The 21,271-nt window shown below is 38.7% G+C and overlaps 3 protein-coding genes across 6 annotated transcripts; 1 reads left to right on the forward strand and 2 right to left on the reverse strand.

The window, feature by feature from the left end:
• Nucleotides 1–337: 337 nt before the first annotated feature.
• tial1 (TIA1 cytotoxic granule-associated RNA binding protein-like 1) lies at nt 338–8,185 on the forward strand. 3 transcript variants are annotated; one of them, XM_080868131.1, is made up of 12 exons: nt 338–518; nt 912–1,008; nt 1,199–1,297; nt 1,445–1,499; nt 1,629–1,716; nt 3,193–3,268; nt 3,521–3,629; nt 4,846–4,941; nt 5,070–5,154; nt 5,614–5,737; nt 6,079–6,236; nt 6,397–8,185. In XM_080868131.1, exons 1-12 carry the CDS (start codon nt 490–492, stop codon nt 6,518–6,520), a joined length of 1,140 nt encoding a protein of 379 aa, XP_080724257.1. In that variant the 5' UTR covers nt 338–489; the 3' UTR covers nt 6,521–8,185. The 3 variants fall into 3 exon arrangements, with proteins under 3 accessions (XP_080724257.1, XP_080724258.1, XP_080724259.1); XM_080868132.1 differs by lacking the exons at nt 338–518; nt 912–1,008; nt 1,199–1,297; nt 1,445–1,499 and adding an exon at nt 2,689–2,763 and having other exon boundaries at nt 1,674–1,716; XM_080868133.1 differs by lacking the exons at nt 338–518; nt 912–1,008; nt 1,199–1,297; nt 1,445–1,499; nt 1,629–1,716 and adding exons at nt 2,431–2,474; nt 2,689–2,763.
• Nucleotides 6,951–16,012, reverse strand: pkd2l1 (polycystic kidney disease 2-like 1). Of its 2 annotated transcripts, XM_080868129.1 has the most exons (15): nt 15,707–16,012; nt 15,403–15,516; nt 14,495–14,622; nt 13,426–13,679; nt 13,113–13,337; nt 12,799–13,027; nt 12,552–12,722; nt 12,275–12,456; nt 12,058–12,178; nt 11,884–11,979; nt 11,681–11,802; nt 11,483–11,600; nt 11,227–11,360; nt 10,991–11,128; nt 6,951–10,817 (listed from the first exon to the last, which is right to left on the reverse strand). In XM_080868129.1, exons 1-14 carry the CDS (start codon nt 15,978–15,980, stop codon nt 11,002–11,004), a joined length of 2,295 nt encoding a protein of 764 aa, XP_080724255.1. In that variant the 5' UTR covers nt 15,981–16,012; the 3' UTR covers nt 6,951–10,817; nt 10,991–11,001. The 2 variants fall into 2 exon arrangements, with proteins under 2 accessions (XP_080724255.1, XP_080724254.1); XM_080868128.1 differs by having other exon boundaries at nt 6,951–11,128.
• A 2,918-nt stretch (nt 16,013–18,930) lies between these two features.
• Nucleotides 18,931–19,906, reverse strand: atoh7 (atonal bHLH transcription factor 7). The gene has a single exon (XM_080869305.1). The coding sequence runs from the start codon at nt 19,749–19,751 to the stop codon at nt 19,320–19,322; it is 432 nt and encodes a 143-aa protein (XP_080725431.1). The 5' UTR covers nt 19,752–19,906; the 3' UTR covers nt 18,931–19,319.
• Between the last annotated feature and the right edge of the window lie 1,365 nt (nt 19,907–21,271).

Consider the following 21,271-nt stretch of genomic DNA (forward strand, 5'->3'; position numbering starts at 1 on the left):
AATTTCTTCACAGTGACATCTGAGCTCAGATTCGAGAAACCTCCTGGTGGTTCGCGCCACTGCCTTGAGCCGTCAAATCTCGGCATTAAAAACAAGCGTACCTTTGCTTTGCACTTCAAAATAAGAGTTTCGTATGCAGCTTCCTTTGCCAAAATGAATAAAATAAGTACACATTAGGTTTGCTCTTTTGGCTTTTTACAGTTAATTAAAAAAACTGTATCATTCAGAAGTAACGGTCTTTAAGAAATTTTCATTTTTTTACAATTAAGAACATAAAAAACCCTTTTATTACTTCAACCTTATGTGACGGGTCTCTTCCTGCACACGCACGTACGTACTCTGGACTCTCACAGTGTGACGTATGCCCTGGCGCCCGGTTAGCTAGCTTCTAAGCTAGTTAGCTAGTTGCGGTTTCTAATTGCCAGTTAATACCAGCTAGAACTAGCTAGTAAGTGGCGTTTTCTTCCCTGGTTACTCTCAGCATCGACTATGGACGACGAAACCCACCCCAGAACCCTGTAAGTAGTTTTTCGTGTCCAGCAGTAACGTTGCGTGTCATTAGTTTCGCTATCGTCGGTATTCGGTGGCTAAATTAGCTACCCGTTGTTTTCACAAACAACTGGACGACATAAACATTTAGCGTTTATGATCCACTACTGTCAGGTTAATTGACATAAGAGTTAATTAATAAGTATATGTGAGTTATATATACGTGTTAACAACTGTCTGTTAGATGTTACTAACATCGTTAAAAACAGACTACTGTAAGGAACTTCACTTCAAAAACTCATAATCCCCAATGATACTGTAATACCAGAAACGAAGTACCCGTAGTTCACTTTTTCGAAGTAAATATAGCTGTAGCTTGTTTCCAGGAGTAAGTGGACTTCTTTTTATTTTTCCTCCTCTAGGTATGTGGGAAACCTCTCCAGGGATGTAACAGAAATTCTGATCCTGCAACTCTTCACCCAGATAGGACCATGCAAAAGCTGTAAAATGATCACAGAGGTAAGCAGCGAAGGTTGCTGGGTTATCTTGTTTTCTACGTTGTTGTCGTGTCCTAATGTTAACTCAAAAGTTAACGGCAAAGATAGCCTTCACTGTTGAGAAACCTGAAGACAATAAAAACATTTTCACTGAGTTGTAGTTTTAGTTGAGCCACACTGTTAATCTGTTGTGTCTGATCTTATCCTTACAGCACACGAGCAATGATCCCTATTGCTTTGTGGAGTTCTTTGAACACAGAGATGCTGCTGCAGCCCTTGCAGCCATGAATGGGAGGAAGATATTAGGAAAGGTGGGACATAGCTGCTCTAAAAGATTATATGCAAAGTTATTAAGTTTATTTGTTGTGTTAATGCTTCTCATCCTTGAATATCATACAACATTGTTTTCCTGATTCTTCTTCACAGTTTTAAGTGCTCTCTGTGAATTCTGTTTTCAGGAGGTTAAAGTAAACTGGGCCACTACTCCAAGTAGCCAGAAGAAAGACACATCCAGTGAGTGATCACCTATTGATTCCCCTACACCACCACGCACACAAACGCACGTACACTCTGCTAGAATCAGAGTCTACTGGGGATTGGCAAATAGTTTGTTTACTATGTCCGTGTTTTCTTTTGTACTAGATCACTTCCATGTTTTTGTGGGTGATTTGAATCCAGAGATTACTACTGAGGATGTCAGGATTGCGTTTGCACCATTTGGGAAAATATCGTAAGTTTTTACGTGTGTGTGTGAGTGGGAGAGTGTTTGTGTGTGTATTTTTTTCTACTTGTCTTATGTGTAATAGAATATGTTTCAGTGCAACCACTGATATTTTTTTTTCTTCCTCCCAGTCGGTTGAGAAACAGGTTTTATAGGTTGTAAAGGTGAAACAGAAAGTTGCATTACACATTGAGGCCTGCATTTCTGACACAATCTTTTTGGATGAAAGACAATTATGTTTTTTTGTCAAGGACTGCAAATTGGCGCTTTGTGCACACCTTTTGGAGAGAAAAACGAACCAGACAACATAATGAATGTGTAACAGGAAAGGATTAACACTAGAATAGAATAGAATAGCATAGAATAGCCCTTTATTGTCACAAAGAGTATTGCTTACATTGAGTAGAAAAGGCCCCACATCGATGCATGTAAACATACTTAAACATGGAGTAACTTATACCTTTAAAATCATGTCGTTGTTGTTTTTAGATATAGAGTGGCGACACATTTGCATTGACAGTGTGGTCGGTCTATTATGTCTTTATTTTTATGACTGAACTGTCAGTTTTATATGCATATGTAGGGTGTGGTAAGTAAACTGTACAGTATGTTAGCAAAATGTAAGCTGTGTATATGTACCTGAACAGCTTTTAGTTTTGAGTCTCAGTGAAGTAATAGCACTTTGGTTATTTTACAGAAATGCTCATAGGATTGGACAGGAGCTTGAAGGCTAACAGCAAGGAACTGTTCACTCTGGAGACTCAGATGTAGTTTTTTTCTCTATTTATTCCATTCTTTCCATATGTCTTTATTTGTAGATGCCATGTATTAACATGACCTAGCTTAGATTAACAAATTCCAGTACAAAATGTCTTCCTCTAAATCTGTGTTTTGTCTTATTTTTGATTTGCATAGTGTTGTTTGTAGTGCCATGATCCTCTTCCAAAAATTCTGAAAATGTCAATTTCTCAAAATTTGCAGCTCCCCAAACTCCATACTCCATATTGGTGGTAAAGAATTGACCAGGAAAAATAAAGAAATCTGTTAACAGGCCATGTATGCCGTTTAATTCCTTTTTTCTCTTTTTGATATTTTCTATTTATCTCTGTCTGTAGTAAGAGTACAAACAGCAGCTTATGAGAATGCATGGTAATCCATAGCCATTTGCTTTGTGATTTTTAAATCTGTAGCCTACTGTTGTGAGGACTGAGCAAACAGTGGTGCTCTAGTGGTAAAGATCCATTAATACATCAGAAATGATTTAATGACAGTACTGTAGGCTGCATGTATTTGTACTTGTTTTGCAAGTGTTGCTTTGAAGTTATATTACGAGTCAGTACAAGGTCATGATAGCTAATTTAGCTTAATGTAGGGCAGAGTAGAGGATTCACAGTTCATTGTGTTTTGCGTGGTTCCTTTTTTTGTTTTAGTGTAGAAGATTTAAACTTCAAAGTGCGCTGAAGTTGTTCTCATTTCTCCTTCCAGGGATGCCCGAGTTGTGAAGGACATGACGACAGGCAAATCAAAGGGGTATGGATTTGTGTCCTTCTACAACAAACTGGTAAGGCTCCAGTGCGAGAACACAGACTGAAGGTTATTTCTATTTTCTGTTTCTTATCCTACTTGAATACATTCAAAACTCAATTATTAATAGTTAGTCTTATCACAACTACAAGCATCTAGCATTACTAGTTTCCTATTTTAATCACCAGTTTCAGTTACTATTTTAAAATTAAAAAGAGTCATGCATGGCCACAAATGAGTTTTATAAATCTATCAAATCCATGAGTAATCGTTTGGCTTGGGTTTGCAGGATGCAGAGAATGCCATTATTAACATGTCGGGACAGTGGCTCGGAGGGCGCCAAATCAGAACTAACTGGGCTACGCGTAAACCTCCAGCTCCTAAGAGCACTCAGGACAGTGAGTATTGTCACATATCCAGTTTCGGCAGGTGCTATGATTACAAACTAACTGGCCACTTCAATAGGTATACCTTGCTAGTATTGGACCCCCTTTTCCCCTCTGCCCGAGCATCAACTAAGTGCCTGAAGGATTTTAGTCCATATTGATGTGATAGCATCACATGTTTGCTGCAGATTTGTTAGCTTGAATCCATGATGTGAATCTCCCGTTCTACCACATAAGATATGATAAGCTTTGTTGTTCTAATGCAGGAGGGTTCCATACAGAAGAGGATTATGGCCACTGGGGAAAAAAAAAAAGAAGTGAGCACGTCTTTTTTCTGCCTTCTTTTCCAGAATTCTGAGAAAAAAGTAAGAATTCGGAAAAAAAAAAGAAGACGTGCCCACTTCTTTTTGGCCCCAATCCTCTTCCGTAGATTCATGCATTCATGTTTTTCACACCAAATTCTGACTGTACCGTCTGAATGCTGCTGCAGATATTGAGATTAATCAGATCGGGAAACGGTCCAATCTTCTGTTTTCTGGTTTTTGGTGTATTGTAGCTGTGTGAATTGTAGCTGACAGGAATGTCATCCGATGCTGATGTAGCCCATCTAGTTGAAGGTGGTGCGTTCACAGACGCTCTTCTGCCAACCTTTATTACAATGAGTAGTTAAATGAGTTACTGTTGCACTTTTGCTCAGACAAATGACACTCATTGGATATTTTAGGGTTTTTTTAGACTTATCTCTGTAAACACTCGAGATGGCTTTGGGAAAATTCCAGTAGATGGAAACTCAGACCAGCTTGTCTGGGACAAACAAACATGCCATGTTCAAAGTCACATAAATATATTTTATTCCCCATTCTGATGCTTGGTTTACTCAAATGCATTGAGTAGCTACCATGTGATTGACTGATTAGATATTTGCATTATCAAGCAGTTGAACAGGTGTACCTAATAAAGCAGCCAAAGAGTCTGTTATCAACGCATTTTGATATTGTATTTAAATATAGAAGAAACTCTCTTAAGAATAAATTCTCTTAATTTCCTTCACTTTTATCTTCACTTTCACCTTTTCATGAGTCACATTTGGGTGTAGTTTGATTTTTTTTTAAAAATAGCAGCGCTTTTATGGGCATAAATTGCAGATTTGATTTGGATTTTATTATCAGCATGAACTAAATGTGTAAATTATAATCATCTATTTAAAAATAATCTGTTTTTATTTCAGATGGTTCAAAGCAGCTGAGGTTTGATGACGTAGTGAATCAATCCAGTCCACAGAACTGCACTGTGTACTGTGGAGGGATCCAATCAGGGCTATCAGGCAAGTGTCACATTCTATAGATGCCATTGTTGCACCCTCTAGTCACTTTGTAATAATAACTTTTTAAGTTGCCTCCAATGAACTAACCTTGTAAACCCTTTTTTTGAACTCTTGTTTATCTTATCCAGAACATCTAATGCGACAGACCTTCTCACCATTCGGTCAGATAATGGAAGTCCGGGTTTTCCCAGAGAAAGGATATTCTTTCATCAGGTAATACTTGATTCTGTTGCAGCATTTGGCCTCTAGGTGTCAATACAAGCACACTGCATGAGTCAGAGACCATTTATACCTTATTCAATGTCAGCGATAGTTGCTGTTATGTTTATTCAGCGTTCCTGCTTGTAGAACTCTGGATAAGAGAGAAAAATATCTCCACGTTGTTGTCCCTATGCAGTTTTCCAAAGCATTTCTAAAGTTTTTTAGTTTCGATGTGCATGTGATGTTATTAAAGGAAGTTATTTAACATGCTGGTAAACATGTCCCTGTCTTAATGTTAAGTATAGGGCTTAAATTATTTATTTTCATTTTAAACTCCATCCAAGCTTAGCAGGAAACTTGGTTCTTTTTGTAATATGATATCAAATATGGTCTCAGCAGTATGAAAGTGAACTCCCCCTGTGATTTGTCTGGTAGAAAATCTGACTTTCAATCTACTCTTTTGCTTTGAAGGTTTTCCTCCCATGACAGTGCTGCCCATGCCATTGTTTCAGTAAATGGCACAGTCATTGAAGGACACGTAGTGAAGTGCTTCTGGGGCAAAGAATCACCCGACATGGCAAAAAGTCCACAGCAGGTAGAGAGAACGTGTGACATAAGTGGTGTTAAAATGTGCGTTTTATATGTCACAATTGGTAGGAATGACTACACACTAGTCACACTAGAATCAGAATGTAGTTTATTGATGTCTTAACTTCCAAACCACAAAAACACCCTGAAACTCGTGACTTTGTCCACTCTTAAAATAATCTTGCTTTTAAGCCAGAATATAGAAAAAATTACACAAAAAAAGGAAGAGGAAATTTACTCATCAAAAAGGTTTCTAGTGTCGTATTTTTGTTGTGTTATTTTTGCTGTTGAATAAACGGGTAAGAGATTGTATATTTACTCACATTTCTGTCATCTGATGTCCTTCAGGTTGATTACAGTCAGTGGGGACAGTGGAACCAGGTCTACGGGAATCCGCAGCAGCAGCAGCAGCAGCAGCAGTATGGGCAGTATGTGACCAATGGGTGGCAAATGCCCTCTTACAACATGTATGGCCAGACATGGAACCAGCAAAGTTTTGGAGTAGAGTGAGTTTGACTTTTGATATTTTGTATAACTACACTGTTTCACTTAAACACCACTTATTATATTTTAATAAAGAGAAGAACTGTCTCTTTGATTTGTTTTACAGCACACTTGATATTTTTGTCCATATTTGCACTAACTGGGTAACTGATATCATTTCAGGCAGTCCCAGTCAACAGCCTGGATGGGAGGCTTTGGATCTCCATCAGCCCAGGCCGCAGCCCCGCCTGGTACAGTCATGTCCAGCCTGGCCAACTTCGGCATGGCTGGCTACCAAACGCAGTAAGAAGGCCCTAACCTCAATGTAATACCAAGGCGACACAGCATTCTTACATTTGGACAGCTGCTGTGGTAAAAGAAGGGCGGGGCCATATTCACAAAGCCTTTCTAGCTAATAGTTGCTCCTACACAATTACAGTATACAACAGAAGGGAGCACACCCCTGTGCAATATTACATAAAGGTCAGGTGATCAGAGCTGTACTGTCCAACAGTAATTGTGTTACTTCTGAGTACAGCAGTATGGTATTTGCTCTCATGCAAAGTTAAAAATGAATGGTAGATATTTCCTTTATAATAAATGTGTTTATATAATATTTGCTTTTCTTCATCAGAGGAAATACCCTATACGCAATAATGCTGTTAGTGATACAGTTTTGAATCTTTTGAAATCTAGGTAATATTGTACAGGTGTGTATTCGCTTTTGGTGTAGAGTGTATGATTTTAATCACAGTCAATTAAACTCAAAACACTTAAAAAAAAAAAAAAAAGTTTGTTCCATTATTATTCCTAATTCTGTTTTAAAAGAGGGGGGAAAAAGTGCTCTTGGGCTTCTCAAGTAAAGCCAAACCAACTGTTTTTGTCTGAGTACGTGTTTAAGGACGCACCGTCCTTATGAGTGCTAGACCATGTGAAACATCGAGGATTCATGCCTACAGGGTAGAGATCTTGGCACAGAGACAGAACTTACAATGCCTTTCCTTTCATCACACATTTAACAGGTTGACCAGTGGGCCAACCCATTAACCTCCTAGGACCTGGCGTCCACATATGTGGACATCACATTTTGGGTTATTTAGACCAAAATACTGAATTTTGCTCTACAAGGGCCTGATATCCACTTACAAGGACATTATACTGCTACTGTTCTATCAAAATTTTAAACGAATATCCTCATATTTGGCTCTTATTTTTCTTAAAAACAAAAATAAGGTTAAAAAAGATCTGGTAATTCTTTGTTTTTACATTCATCGGGCCCCAATATGTCCAAATATCAAAGAGAAATCAAAATGCATGCCGTGGAAGAGTTCGGGTCTTAGGAGGTTAAAACATCAATTTAGTACAAATTCTTTCATATTTTACAAAACAAAAGGGCCTTAGAGAAAATGTACGTGTAACATAGCGCACACTTTTTAAATGCCACTATTATAATTTTTTTTTTTAATCCATCAGCTCATGAGGATTAAAAACCGTGAAAACCTCAAACATACCAACATTAATATTTAAAAACCAAACTATGGCAATATTTTTTTTTTAGGTTGAAAGTTTATTTTCTGGTCATGCTTGTCATTTTAGGGCGTAAAACAAGCCTTCATGCGAGTTCATGATAGATTGAGCAGGTAAATCCTCCATGGATTTGTGCTACACTCCACTGAGCCGCAAGAATGACCCACTCAACATTGGTCTGGATCTTCAGGGAATAAAATATCCAGACTTTTAGTCCTGTTTTAATATTTTAAGTCAAAAATGCTTTGTGAATAGAGGCCCTGGAATGGTAGTTTACCTTTCCATTATATGTGAAGAAACTCTCTGTACAACAACTGTGGCTTTAAAGGAGATTCAGGTGGGAAATGGGATTGTGTACCAAGAAGATTTCACCTACACAGGTCTAAAAGCAAAAAATTATTAGAATTTTCATGTTTTTTGTTGTTGTCGTTTTTGTTTTTTAAATCCGATTCCCAGACTTCAGTGAATTTTAGTTTACTCCGTACTGCAGCCAAGATGGACTAATTCATAATGTCTCAAAGGAACGGCTGCAGCACCCAGTCTCTGTATATAGAAAGTATTGTAAAAACTGCTTAACCCCCCCAAACTTTGTAAAGGTAACAAACCCTGCTGTGCTGATTCTGGGGCTGGTTTCCTAGAGGAATGCTGACTCTTAAACGTTTTTGTCCGATTCTTCCTCTGTGTTAATGCCATCATTTAAAACCACTTCTTTCCAGTGGCTTTGAATTTTCTGCATAGAGTTGTAGAGTGAATTTTGTACTATAACCAGCCCTAGTTTTATTGCATAATTCAAATATTATGGTTTAATTACCCACTAGCATAAAGAAAAGCTCAAATGTTTTAGGGTCACAAAGAATTATTTTACTTTTATTCTGAAAGCGGAGGGTCTCCTAAGTGCACGTATTACTGTTTTGTTAATGTGGCAGAAACTTCCCCTTACGCATTCTGAGTTTTCGGTTTAAAGAATATTGACACGTCTCGGGTAAATCATGAAACCCGCTGAAAAATTACGACAGAAGGATTTTTCTCAAACATCCTGCAATTTTGGATTTTATTTGTGTTTGTGCCATTTGTACAGAATATCATACTCCCTGTTTGCTACCTGCTCGTTCTGTAGTGCTAGCCAACAAACCTGATACAGATTTTGTTTGTTTTCATTTGCGCTGGGGTTTTCATTGAATTAAACAGGGTCTTGTTTGTCTAGAGTGTAAATACAAACCTTGATCACAAATCCTCAAAACTTAAACTGATGTAGATACTGTAGGTAGAATGTTACAAAGTTAATCTCCATCATTAAATTTAAGCAATATAGTTTGTGAATGAGCCTTAATTGATTTGTTGGTAAATTCTGAATTTGTTATTTAAAGATGCTCCATTTTAAATCTAAATTATCTTCCTTTTAATTTTTCCTCATTTTAAGTTTTGTGCCATTTTCAGGATGTAGCAGGAAGCAGGTGATGTATCAACTTGAACTGCACGCTAATGACATGTAATATATTTGTTGCTTAAACTATTGAATGTAATGACGATTTGCTTTTTTTTGACCATTATACACATAAATTGAACAACAGAAGTGATGTTTATATAATAATAAAGGATTGAATCGATTTCACATTTAATGGAAAAACTCAACAAAGTCACGTCAAATAAAGAAACCTTTGAACCTTTGAGTGTTCGGTACATTTATTGAGGACTAATAAATGCTGCTGCAGGAAACCATATATTCACTGCCTACCAGACACAATAAATGACAATTATTAAACTTTAGATTAATATAGAAGACAACACGTTTCACACATTTGCTCAAAATCTTTCTGCCCTTTTTAGTGTTTACTGTACTTGGATAATAGACATATTTTTCCATTTTTAACAGGAATAGGTTTGGTATCTGCCAGCATTCACTTTTGACTGCTAGTGTCCTATCAGCAGATAATGATGACATTAGCTATTGTTTGATGTCTCAGTTATGTGTTATGGTTTTTATAATACTTAACACATGTGTTAAACCTCTCGTAAAACAAGAAAATACAAACCTATCAAAACTTGTTTAGAACCAAAAATCATTGAATTCACATTTTTATACCCAAATTTGAACCAACACGCTGGACTAATCAGAAAAAATCAAACATAACATTGAACCACTAAATTAACTAATTTTGCAACTTAATCAAAAACAATGTGTTTTACTACTTTTCTTGTAAAATGGTACATTCATGGAAAATTCACGGACAATAATAATTATATTTTAATATTATTTTGGTGAGTTAACCATCACAAAAACGTAAACATCGTTTTGTTATTACCTGCCCTGGTATTTTAAGACAGCTGTGGTATAAAGCTTACATTTAGTGGTGGTCTAATAAATTTGTTAAACACTGTGTATTAAGTTTTATTCATTTTGTATGTTTAAATTGATCTTCCTTTAAAGATGGTGTGAGAGCTGAAAGATTTACTGAAACAAAACTTGAGAAAAGAATTGTTGCAAGATTTCAAACACTGGTATCATTTCATAGTGAGTGCATCCCAATGTGATGAGTATGATTATTACACCTTGGAATGGTGTTGAAAAATTGAGCCATTTCGCTAAACCATATAAACTATCAAATTGGCCAATAGATATTGAGCAAATGTAAGCGAATGTGAACATTCATCAATAGATTAAAGCAAAGTATTCACTTGGAATTTAGTTGATATATGTATTGCCCAGAATTGGATTATATTACACAACTTCTCTATTTAAGTACCGTATATTATATTACACAGCACTAATGCATAACATAACATTTTATATATATATATACTTAAACTGTGCAGTCAGCTAGTAGACAAAATATTATTTATACAATTTACATATCTGCATGATTTCTGTTCTTTCAATATTGAAATGTCGTATTGTCAGTACTTTATTTAACATGTATATTAGGAAGTTTTTATCCAGTTGTTTTCCTCAGAGGTTAATTACATACATCACTTGCTGGTGGAGCTGTGTACTGCTTGCCTTCGGGATGACATCTCTGGCGTCTGTTGTGCTGTCCTCACTGACCAAAGTCATGACTATCTGAGACAGTTTCATCTTTCTGGATAAGGGCAATTTAAAATTAATTGTTGTGTGTTTGTAAGACTGCAACCAAGAAAGTCTACTCTCATTTTCTAGATACTACAACACACTTGGTAGCTTGAATGTACTCTTCTGGAGCTGTTTAAGATTTCTAACATGTAATCTTGCTGTTTACAAGTGATGTTTGCTCACATCGTTACTGGTCACGGTTTCTTTGCTGTTGCAGCGTCTTTAGCTTTCCCTTGTAATCCCAGTTTCTCCATAATCAGCTCAGTCTGGGACGCAATGCCTGCCACGGAGCTTTCAAGGTGAAGAACCTGTTTGGCCAGACTTTTGTGGCAATAGAAAGGTAATTGAGTTAAATGTATTACTCTGGTTAGGAGAATGAGATAAGTGCATTCGCAGGTTAAGTTTAAAATTTGTCCCACCTCAAGAAATGTTCCCGCTCCACAAAGGTTTGACTGGAATTGCTCTTGTGCTCGTTGGATTTGACAGGCGGCTTCTCGTGTAATTCCATCTGATAGTTCATTCCGAGATTGTTGATTTCGGCACTGAGAGCCTCCTGACAAAAACGCACAAGCACAAGAAACATTTATTTTGTTAATTGGCAATCAAAATAAGAAATGATCAGAAAATTTTTATAAATATGAACATAGTCATATTTATTTTTTAATGTGCACAAACCCTCTTTTGCTCCAGCTCAGCTTTCATCCACCTCTGTTCGTCTTTATCTAGAATTTTGTTCCCGTCACGGTCAAACTTGGAGAAGGCTGCGTTTATTTCTTGATCGCCATGTCCCATCCTTCAAAATCATCACAGAAGTGAGGCTCAGGTTTAACAGTAAAATAATCAAGTGTTCCTTTTTGATATTTTGTCACTTACTCTTTAAGAGTTTCTCTGAAGTCCTGAAATTCAAGATCTCCAGATCCAGAGTGTAGAACCTTCTGAACATCTGATATTTTCTCTTTTTTAAGCTTCAGCTTCATAAATGTCTTCATGTAGCTCTGATTTACAAGAAAAGTCTGGTAAAACATCATCCATAAATATGGCTAGTTTTATGCCAATTTCCTTGAATTAGCTTTTACCTGTTTAAAAATGTCAGTAATTTGTAGTTCATCTTTTTCAGAGAGCTCCTGCTTCACCTCTGCATATGTATCATTTATGATGGCCAGGAACATGTTCTGAGGGAAAAATACACAAGATAATGTGACTTCTCGGATCAGATGCTTTTATTATCAGTTATCTCGTGCATGACTTACCAGCAGAACAAAGAAAACAAAAAACACATAAGTGACAAAGTAGATCGGCCCAAGGACTCTGTTAGCGCTGTCGATGGCATCAAAATCAAAGTCTCCAAGAATAATTCGGAACTGTGTGAAGCTGTGGGGTGGACAAAAATTGTAAAGAACTACTAATTAACTGATGCTCGTTACAATTAAAACCCTTCATCCTGCCATTGTTTTCAACACGACTTACATGCACTTTACAAAGGTGCTGAATGTTTGAACCTGCATTCCAAAGAGCAAATATCCGAGTTGAGCATAAGCAAAGAACACGATGAAGAACATGATGGCGAATCCGAAGATGTCTTTGGCACATCGGCCCAGCGTGGAGGACAGCTGATTCATGGTCTTACTGAAACTGATGTACTTAAAAATCTACAAGGACGAGAAGAAAGCACACATTCTCTGGAGAGACAACAAAGCAAAATCGCACAAGCAATATGTTGGACTGAAAGGTGTCAGTTCTTTACCTTGATCCATGCGAAAAACAGGTTAACCGCATTCATGTTGTTATACTGGGTTTGCCAGAATGCCAGAAATTCAAAATCTGAATAGATGTTAGGATTTTTCAGCAGATTCCCAAGCAAGCTGTCCACTTTGATGGTCCGAAATACATTGAATATGATGGCAACAATGGCAAGCTGTAAGAAGGTTGTTAGTCTTTAGAAGGCCCTGAAAAATCTGATAAAATGACATGTTTGAACCATCTTTTCTTACCAATATGACAACAATGTCTAGTATGTTCCAGATGCTATTGAAATAGGAGAACTTGTGTATTTTCAGCTCAAGAATCTCCTCCACAATGTAGTAGAGGATGAATACACAGAAGAGCAACTCGCAGCCTAGGATGAAGTAGTCCCAGGTCGTTATGTAGCGAATCAGTTTGACTGTTCGGATCTGGTAGGAAGGGATTGCTCCACCGGTCGCTGGGAATTCAACCACCAACCTGAAGAAGCAGATGACACTTTGGTCAACCAATGGATGGGTATCAGCAGGTGGGTAAAGGTGCAATGGGCAGTAATGCTCCTTACGTGATGACGCAGAACAAGTTGATGTTCGCGTTGTAAGTGGAGAAGTCGATGAAGACTGCTCTGGTTCCTCTGTCCAGCCAAAGGTTGTTCTGTAGCTCTGTCAGTATGTTGGCGCTCTCCTCTTGTGTGCGACTCAGGTCTTGATAGTATCCTGCTCCACTGTAGGTGGCCACCAAGCCCCAGTAAGAGGAACCCTTTATCTCTTTCTCTGTGTGGTAGGTCCAGCTGCAGTGGAAAAACACAAATACTTAGAACACTAAATTGTGCTTCTGCACTTCTTTGTATGTCAGTAAGAAAACAGTGAGTGAATTACGCAGAGCCGTTGATGAGGCCGAAGCTCTGCTCGTCTTCCTTCTGGTTAGTGTAAACAGCGAAACAGCCTTTGATCCCATTTTCGAAGTCACTGTAGACAGTGCAGGAGTTGTTCTTGATCTTGATCTGCCTCATCCTGGGGACACCCAGCAGCATGTTCTCGTAGTAGATGAAAGACGTGTTTCCGCTTTCCAAGGGCTGGTTATTGTACCACGTTGTCCAGTAGAGTCCGTTCAACAGTGGGCCCTGGGCGAACTTTTCATAAAAAGAAAGAGTTTGATTTGTACCTTTCTTTGTGTTCTTAGTGAATTTTACCCCTCAGCCTGAAAGGTTTGGGGTATTGCTGTCACCCTGCAGGCAACGGGGGAAATAGACCGGTAGGCAAGCGTCAGGTGGTGTGGACACCCAACTTTGTAAACCCAATAACTCAAAAATGAGCCGACGTAGGATTTTCAAATTGATACCATCGACTAAAAAAAACACATCTACAAAAAATCAAGACAAGAGTTTGGATATGATGTGATAGATGTTGCATAGATTTACATTTTTGAGTTTTATTATTTGTTACCATTTACAAGTAAGGAGAGCAGATGTGTTTAAGTTTGAAACTTACCAGGCAGGATCACTGGAAACCAAGCTTCTTATTTTTAGGCCTAGTAAAACAACTACTCATTTCTTTATGGGGTTGGAAGGACATATTTTTATATTCCTGCATGTACTAATAAACATATCAGTAACAATTAACAGTATTGGTAAAATCTTAAGCATGTGGAAAAAGATATGAAAGAAGCAGTAACACAAACATCACTGTTTGGTCATTTTAAGTGATGTGGTAATGCAGGGAAGAACATATTGTACTTAAGGAATAATCAGTTTTTATAATTGTTTTTAAGATGTTTCCATTTGAGTTCAGGCACTAATATACATGTTCGGTTAAATGAATCATATAGTTCCTTAAAATTTTGAGAACATCTCAGCTTTGAAGGAAATGAAAAAAAAATGTTGATGAAAAGAAAGAAACATTTAGTAGCAGAAAAATCACTGCCATGGGAAAAATGAGGAAAACTTACGGTCCAGAAGTCAGCCATGGAGCCAATAGACTGAAACGTAACCCCACTGCTACTGGGTGTATTCACAAACAGGTTCGTCATGGCGTTAGTGTAATAGTAGGCGCTTGAGCTGGTCATCCCATATGTCACTGAAAGACAACGTAATCACATCGTTAATGCCCGGTCATTGGTTCCTATCTGGCTTTGGTCAGGCTCAGCTCTGAACGTTGCTCCATTCAGTTTTCTGAGATAAGACTCGAATGCTGACACGCAAACCTGCATTGAAGACTTGTTGTTTGGCTTCTTTTTTTTTTTTGCTTTGTTTTTACATCGCTTTAGCTATCAAACAGATCCAGATGAGAGGCCGTAATTTGTTTGAAGAGGGAGCACGCTGTCCTGACGCAAATGGCCTCATCAAACAGTGTAAATCTAACCCAGACAAAGGATGACGCTAAAAGCTCTTATCGCTAAAAGGCACATCCCTTTCAATCCTAGCTGGACAATGGCTTTTGGGAAAGAAAAATGGGAAGGCTATTTTGTAGAAGCCATTAAAGCAACGGGGATACTTTTAATGTTAAATCAACAGTCCAGAGTGCCCTAACAGCCTGTCAAACAGTGAGCACTTTAAAGTGATCAGTAATGCAAATACAGTGTTTGAAAGTAGACTTAGATGTGTTTGGATGTGTATCCCATATTTCAATGACAACATTATGCAAATTAAATACAGGATATTTTTTGGTAAGTAAAAATGTGTCTGAATAACTTCTTTTTGTAAATGTAGGAAAACATTTTTAATATCATAAGATTAAGCGTGGACAGGAAGTTATTGACCAGAGTGTTGAACATTAAGCATTCATTAAGCATATTGAACATTCAGTCAAAACTTTTGAGATCAGTGACGAGCAGAAATGTTGATGTGGAGTACTCACGGAGGCATATGTCCACCAGGAAAAAGACATAGACCAACAGCTCCCGCAGCGTGGTTCGGATGAACTGCTCTCTGTTGTCAGAGGTGTTTTCGGTCAGCGTTGTCCCCCACAGTGCTACGGAAAATAGAAGTTTAAATCATCAATATGTAATTACATGACACAAGCTTTTTTTGTTTTTTTGCTGGTCTGTCAAGCAGAAGTGTACCAGGCTTCGACTGGTTTTACTCGTACTTGTTACACTGCTCATACAGCTGAGATTCGAAGAAGAAATGTCAACATGAGGTAGATTCAAATGTGTTCTTGCCTTTGATAAAACAGCAGCAGCCTCTTCGTTTCTTCAGACTTTGGTCTTTGGTTGGTGGGTCCTCTGGGAGCGCTATCGGGGTATCCAGGTTGTACAGGCTATTCATGTTCCCCTCGAAGTGGGGTTTGGGGTTGAAGACAGTGGTGACCCGGGGGAAGGGTGGAGGGGAGCTACAGTAGCCCTGGTTCACCCAGCCCCCATTACCTACTTTGTCCAACTCAAAGTCCACTTGCCCAGTCAGGTGGCTCTCAGCCCGATTGTTCAGGGTCTTCATGGTGCAAGACGCGTGTGTTTCTCTGTGTGGAACTTCTGGTGTTTCGATTAAAGAGGAAAGTGAAGCTGAGCAGTGTCGGCAGCTTTTGAACACCTGCTGGAGAGGTGGATGACATCAGCTGTGTTGAGGGAGGAGCTGCTGGTCTACTGTTGTAGTCTTGAGATTGAGACCCTTTGAAACACATTGACGTAACAGCACAGTAGGTGTTCTGCTAACACACAGCATTGACATACTGGTTTCTATAGTGTTTGGATATATATATATATAATGCAGAACAATAACTAACATTGTTTGGTTTTCCATTTGATTCAATTAGAAAACAAGAAGCACTCAGAGAGCGCAAACCTCCACCAAGTTAGCTCACTCTCTGGGCACTCCTTACTTTGGGGTGGTGGACGGATGTTTAGTTTGACTATGTAAACATTATGTAGGAGTAGTTAATGGACAACAGGTATTGATTTGTGAATAAGTCAAGATCATTATATAATATTATACCACAGTATATTTCAGATTAACTAGGCAGCTCATTCTCTCTCTAAAGGCAGATATGAAATGGAAAAGTGAGGTCAGAGGTCAAATGTGAGATGATAGTTCAATGCAAACTATAATGTGATATTTAGAATACATATATACTGGTATCATAAATGTTGCCAATACAAACAAAGGCAGTAGAACCTTAGAAACATCCATTCACTTCCGCTTATCCTTTTCAGGGTCGCGAGAGCCTATCCCAGCTGTCATAGGGCGAGAGGCGGGGTACACCCTGGACAGGTCGCCAGTCTGTCGCAAGGCTAACACACAGGGACAAACAACCATTCGCACTCACATTCATACCTAGTGACAATTTGGGTTATCCAATTAACCTATCCCCACAAGCTGTATGTCTTTGGACAGTGGGAGGAAGCCGGAGTACCCGGAGGGAACCCACGCAAACACGGGGAGAACATGCAAACTCCACACAGAAAGACCCCAGCCTGATGTTGGAATTGAACTCAGGACCTTCTCGCTGTGCGGCAACAGTGCTAACCACCGTGCCACCTTAGAAACATTTGAAAGATATTATATGAAACTGTATTTGACCCTAAGGAAGAGGTCAGAGGTCTAATGTTGCGTTATATAGCACAATACAAACAATGGCAATAAGAAACATAGTTTCAACTATCTCTAGCATTATTATGACTTTGATCTATTTCAATTTGTTGACCTTGAACAAGAGGTCAGAGGTCAAATCTGAAATCTTTATACAGTAAATTCTACATGTTGACAGTACACACCATACTTGTAAGAATCCTAGTTTATAAGTTATAAGGCTTTTTGTCCATTTGTGACCAATAAATCATTAAGCTGACTTTGAAGCCCTTGGTGGGTGTAAGCTAAATTTTAATGGACTGTTACCACGACCTCACTCTACACCCCCACAAACTTTCATCAGAATTCATTCAAACCTTTTCGAGCTATCGTGTTTACAGAAACAACAACGCGCTCGCTACCAAAACATGTCCTTGGCGGAGGTGACAAAATAAGAGTAGCTTTCCCATCACTCGCATCCTTCGAAATGACATAAAGGACTTTGGTAAATGATAAACTTCATTCTTTTGTAGGAATCTCTACACAGTCCTGCGTGTTAATTTGCTGGAAATGTCCTATTAAAGGATAAACACGCAGCCATGAGCTGAATAAGGCTGAATAATTCAGCAGTTGAAAGACAGTTTACTTCCATGCTGAGCACATTGTTGTCACTATCGATTAATTGCATGTCAAGTATATTCTCTGTTACCAACTGTTCACCACTTGTGGCTGAATTAATGAGTCTAATTGGAGTTTCACTTACAGCCTCTGAATAGTTTCCATTATGCACTTTTAGCTCTTCCATTTATTAATTTTTGCATCATCTGCTTGTGCTATAACAAGCCTCTCGCAGCACCAGCCACTTGTATTATAGTCTTAAGCACTTAAATCCAAACACAGCTACACAAAAGAACAGCAGGGTAATCAGATGAGTTTAATGCGTTAGTGTTTGGACATTACAGCTAAAGCACTGCTGTAGATGTCTTCATCTTAACGCGGATAGAGTTTGGGGCCAGCTATGGGCGTTCATGCTTCATTGGCTCTGAACAGAGCGATTACGCACACCCACTGCCACACAATAGAGTTTAATTTCTGCTCCCCTGCTGAAGCGGTGGTAGAATCTGGCACGCAGGCTTCCTTAATCTGCTGCGGCTTGTGCCACTGTTCAAACTTACTCATATCTGTAATAATCACTTTTCAGTGGCTTATGATAATGATGATGATCATGATGATGACGGCTATTTAGATGGGTAGCCCTGTGGCTGTAAGAGTCGCTGATGATTATCTCTGCTTACATTAAACTAAATGATTGTACTGTTTTTTTAAAAGAAAAGTCTTTATGTATCAAGTAAATTTGATAGTTGATTTGCTAAATGATGCAAATTAATCACAAAGGCTATTTTCCACCCCGTGATGTAAAAGTGTCTTATCTCAAAGCACAGGACCTTCAAACTAAAGGATGATTTAATACCGAGGCTGCAGAGCGAGGCTTCGCTCTTACAGGGAGTTTGACATGTGCAACACAAACCATGCTGTAAATTATTTCTTCCCAGTGATAATTCCTCACGCAAAGTGACATTATAAGCATTTAAATGCCATACTTTGTTATACTTTAAACGTCACAGTTTTGGTATGAAGTACTCAGAAATTAGCTTTTTTTCATATGTATATTTTGCAAACTTGAATAGCAATAAACTGTGTGAAAAGGGAGAAAACCTCTCATAGCTGTACCAATAAAAACAACACTTATAAAGTTTCATACAAAATAATTTTATTTTTGATGAAAAACTATAATAAAAAAAAGTCTGTTGAAAAATAACATACTTTTTTCTTTTTTTTCAAATCTACAAACATGCATTTACACTTTGGGAAAATAGTTACTTTAGTTATCTGGACATCAGCTATGCATCTAAGACCTCAGTGATTTTTGCATAATCCATCAAACATTGCACAGCTTTTTTAGGGCCACATCAAAATAACCGATTAAAAAAATTACAACATTGCCTGTATCCTCAGTACAATCTAACGGTCTGCAATGACACTACAGCTGTTTCATTGCTATACTCTGAACAAAAACTTGCTCAACATTGCTGGGTTTCCTAGCAAAAACAAATGAAAGGCTTCAAGCCGAAACCGAAGACTCTTTGATTGTCATACAAAATGAAAATAATGCAATACAAATGTATTTACTGTCTCCTAGACTGGAGAAAAATGATTCACATTGTCATTCACATCCAACAACATGACTGATTATCTACTCGATGGAGCAGTTTACGCGTGCACCTCGTGCCCGTCAAACTGATACGAGAGCGATGAGTGGATGTACTCCTGTCCGGTAGCGGAGTCGTACCTCATGAGGCAGGAGTAGTTTTCAGGCTGCACGCAATCAAACTGCAGGTCCAGCCACTGCCTGTGAGAACCAGTGTGCCTCCTGGCATCTGTCAGGATCCGGTTGAGGGCCACGATGTAGCTGAGGGCCATCTGCAGGGTTTCATACTTGGACAGCTTCTTGTCCTGGCCCCACTGTGGGACCACCTTACGTAAGCGATCAAAGGCTGTGTTCAAGCCCTGCATCCTCTTCCTCTCTCTGGCGTTGGCAGCCATCCGGCGCCTCGTAGCAGTCTCGTACTTCTCCGGGCTCTTGGAGTCCAGCTCTGAAGATTCGGATCCAGAGTCGGTGCAGCTGGGTCGACGGGCCTTCATGGTTTTCGATTGAAGACGCAAACTAATCAGATTTATCAAAGAGGTTCCTACTTTCAAGATTCAGTGCTTCTCTGAGCTTTGATTTATTTGTTTTTCCAAGGCTTTCCCTGTGTGCGGGGTCTCAAGTATTTGCAACTCCAAGGAGTGCTCAGACTGAAGAGTCCAAGGTGTCTGTGATCCTGGAGACATCGGGGCAGCTTTTATAAGACAAAGCAGACGAACAGGTGGCAGCAGGTGGAGCCCCTGCCCCACCCCCACCCTCAATATTGCTCATAGAGAAAAACACACCCATGGAGACTCATAAACACCCACACCCACTCCTAGGCACACACACACACACAAAACCTTAATGAAATTTCAATTATCTTGGGCTGGGCTATCTGGCCATGGCTTCACTCGGAGCCATGTGTCACAAAGACCAAAAGTCTACCATCTGGTAGCTCCACTCACCAGTGCTGAGGATGCAAACGAACTAATAGAGGCTAAAGCTCTAATGTAAAACCTACTAATAAACTATAAATGCTGGACTTCTAATTAAGTTAAATGCAAAAATAGATTTCTTGTATTAGAAGCTAAAACTTCAACACAAAAGGAATTTTATAAAAATCCAGTTTATGTCTCAGCCTCTAAAGGCGTGAAAGGAAGTTTTCAATCTGTACATAAATGAGTCTTTTCAGGTCTAATGTTTCTTTTACGTTGTTGTCTTTAACTGTCAGGATTCAGTCTTTACAACATATCCGATTTATATATAAATTAAATATGGACTCTTGGCTATAAAGCGATTATTAAGTCACATAAGCCATCGAGAGGAAGCCTTTCACTTAAAATGTAATTGCCTCTGTGCGACGAGAACCATAATCTGAGATTAGCCCGAGGCAACGCGAGTGTAAGTGAGGCCTGTAACCTGAGGGACATTAACAGCACATCAGGGGATTATGACTTTCAAACAATATGGAGCAAGATGGTGTAAAGATTACTGCACCGGTGGAGGATTTTTTTTTGGGGGGGGGGGGGGGGGTGGCAGCAGTTTATGTTCAGATGTGGAGACTTTTATAATTCTCTTTTAAGGCTTTTTATCAGTGGTAATGAATGAGAGTGTATGGGATGCATTAATGTTCTTTATGTACTTGCGTCTGCATGCGATATAAATAATTGATCTGTTTAGTCGGCCGAGAAAATGAGACAGACAGAATAATTTGTCTGTCTGTCCTTCCCATCTGCCCACGCTGTCATTCAGCAGGTTCCAGTGACACTCAGACTTATTCTGCTGAAACACCTTAATGTCATTTGACTTCAAAATAGCAGTGTTTTCATCACTTTTACACACTTGCACTGTACTTACATGTTTTAATGTACTTCTAGGTAACTATTTTGAGATGAAGTACAGCTAAAACTTATGGAATCAAATATTAAACTTCCATATTTTAATAATCCATCAGTATAATACACTGTGAGCCACATACAGCCCACTGTGATCTTAAGTGGGTCAGTGTAAAGACATTTAAATAAACATTTAATCA

The sequence above is a fragment of the Rhamphochromis sp. 'chilingali' genome (genome assembly GCF_963969265.1).
Source record: "Rhamphochromis sp. 'chilingali' genome assembly, chromosome: 20".
Taxonomy (NCBI): Eukaryota; Metazoa; Chordata; class Actinopteri; order Cichliformes; family Cichlidae; genus Rhamphochromis; species Rhamphochromis sp. 'chilingali'.

Excerpts from the sequence above, each read along its gene's own strand:
- tial1 (XM_080868131.1), top strand. The coding sequence starts at position 490 with ATGGACGACGAAACCCACCCCAGAACCCT. Across the intron at positions 1,298-1,444 it reads GGAGGAAGATATTAGGAAAG|GAGGTTAAAGTAAACTGGGC; the intron begins GTGGGACATAGC and ends TTCTGTTTTCAG. Across the intron at positions 5,155-5,613 it reads AAAGGATATTCTTTCATCAG|GTTTTCCTCCCATGACAGTG; the intron begins GTAATACTTGAT and ends TTTGCTTTGAAG.
- pkd2l1 (XM_080868129.1), bottom strand. The coding sequence starts at position 15,980 with ATGAAGACCCTGAACAATCGGGCTGAGAGCCACCTGACTGGGCAAGTG. Across the intron at positions 15,517-15,706 it reads CTGCTGCTGTTTTATCAAAG|CACTGTGGGGGACAACGCTG; the intron begins GCAAGAACACAT and ends TATTTTCCGTAG. Across the intron at positions 11,803-11,883 it reads TTACTGACATTTTTAAACAG|AGCTACATGAAGACATTTAT; the intron begins GTAAAAGCTAAT and ends CTTGTAAATCAG.
- atoh7 (XM_080869305.1), bottom strand. The coding sequence starts at position 19,751 with ATGAAGGCCCGTCGACCCAGCTGCACCGACTCTGGATCCGAATCTTCA.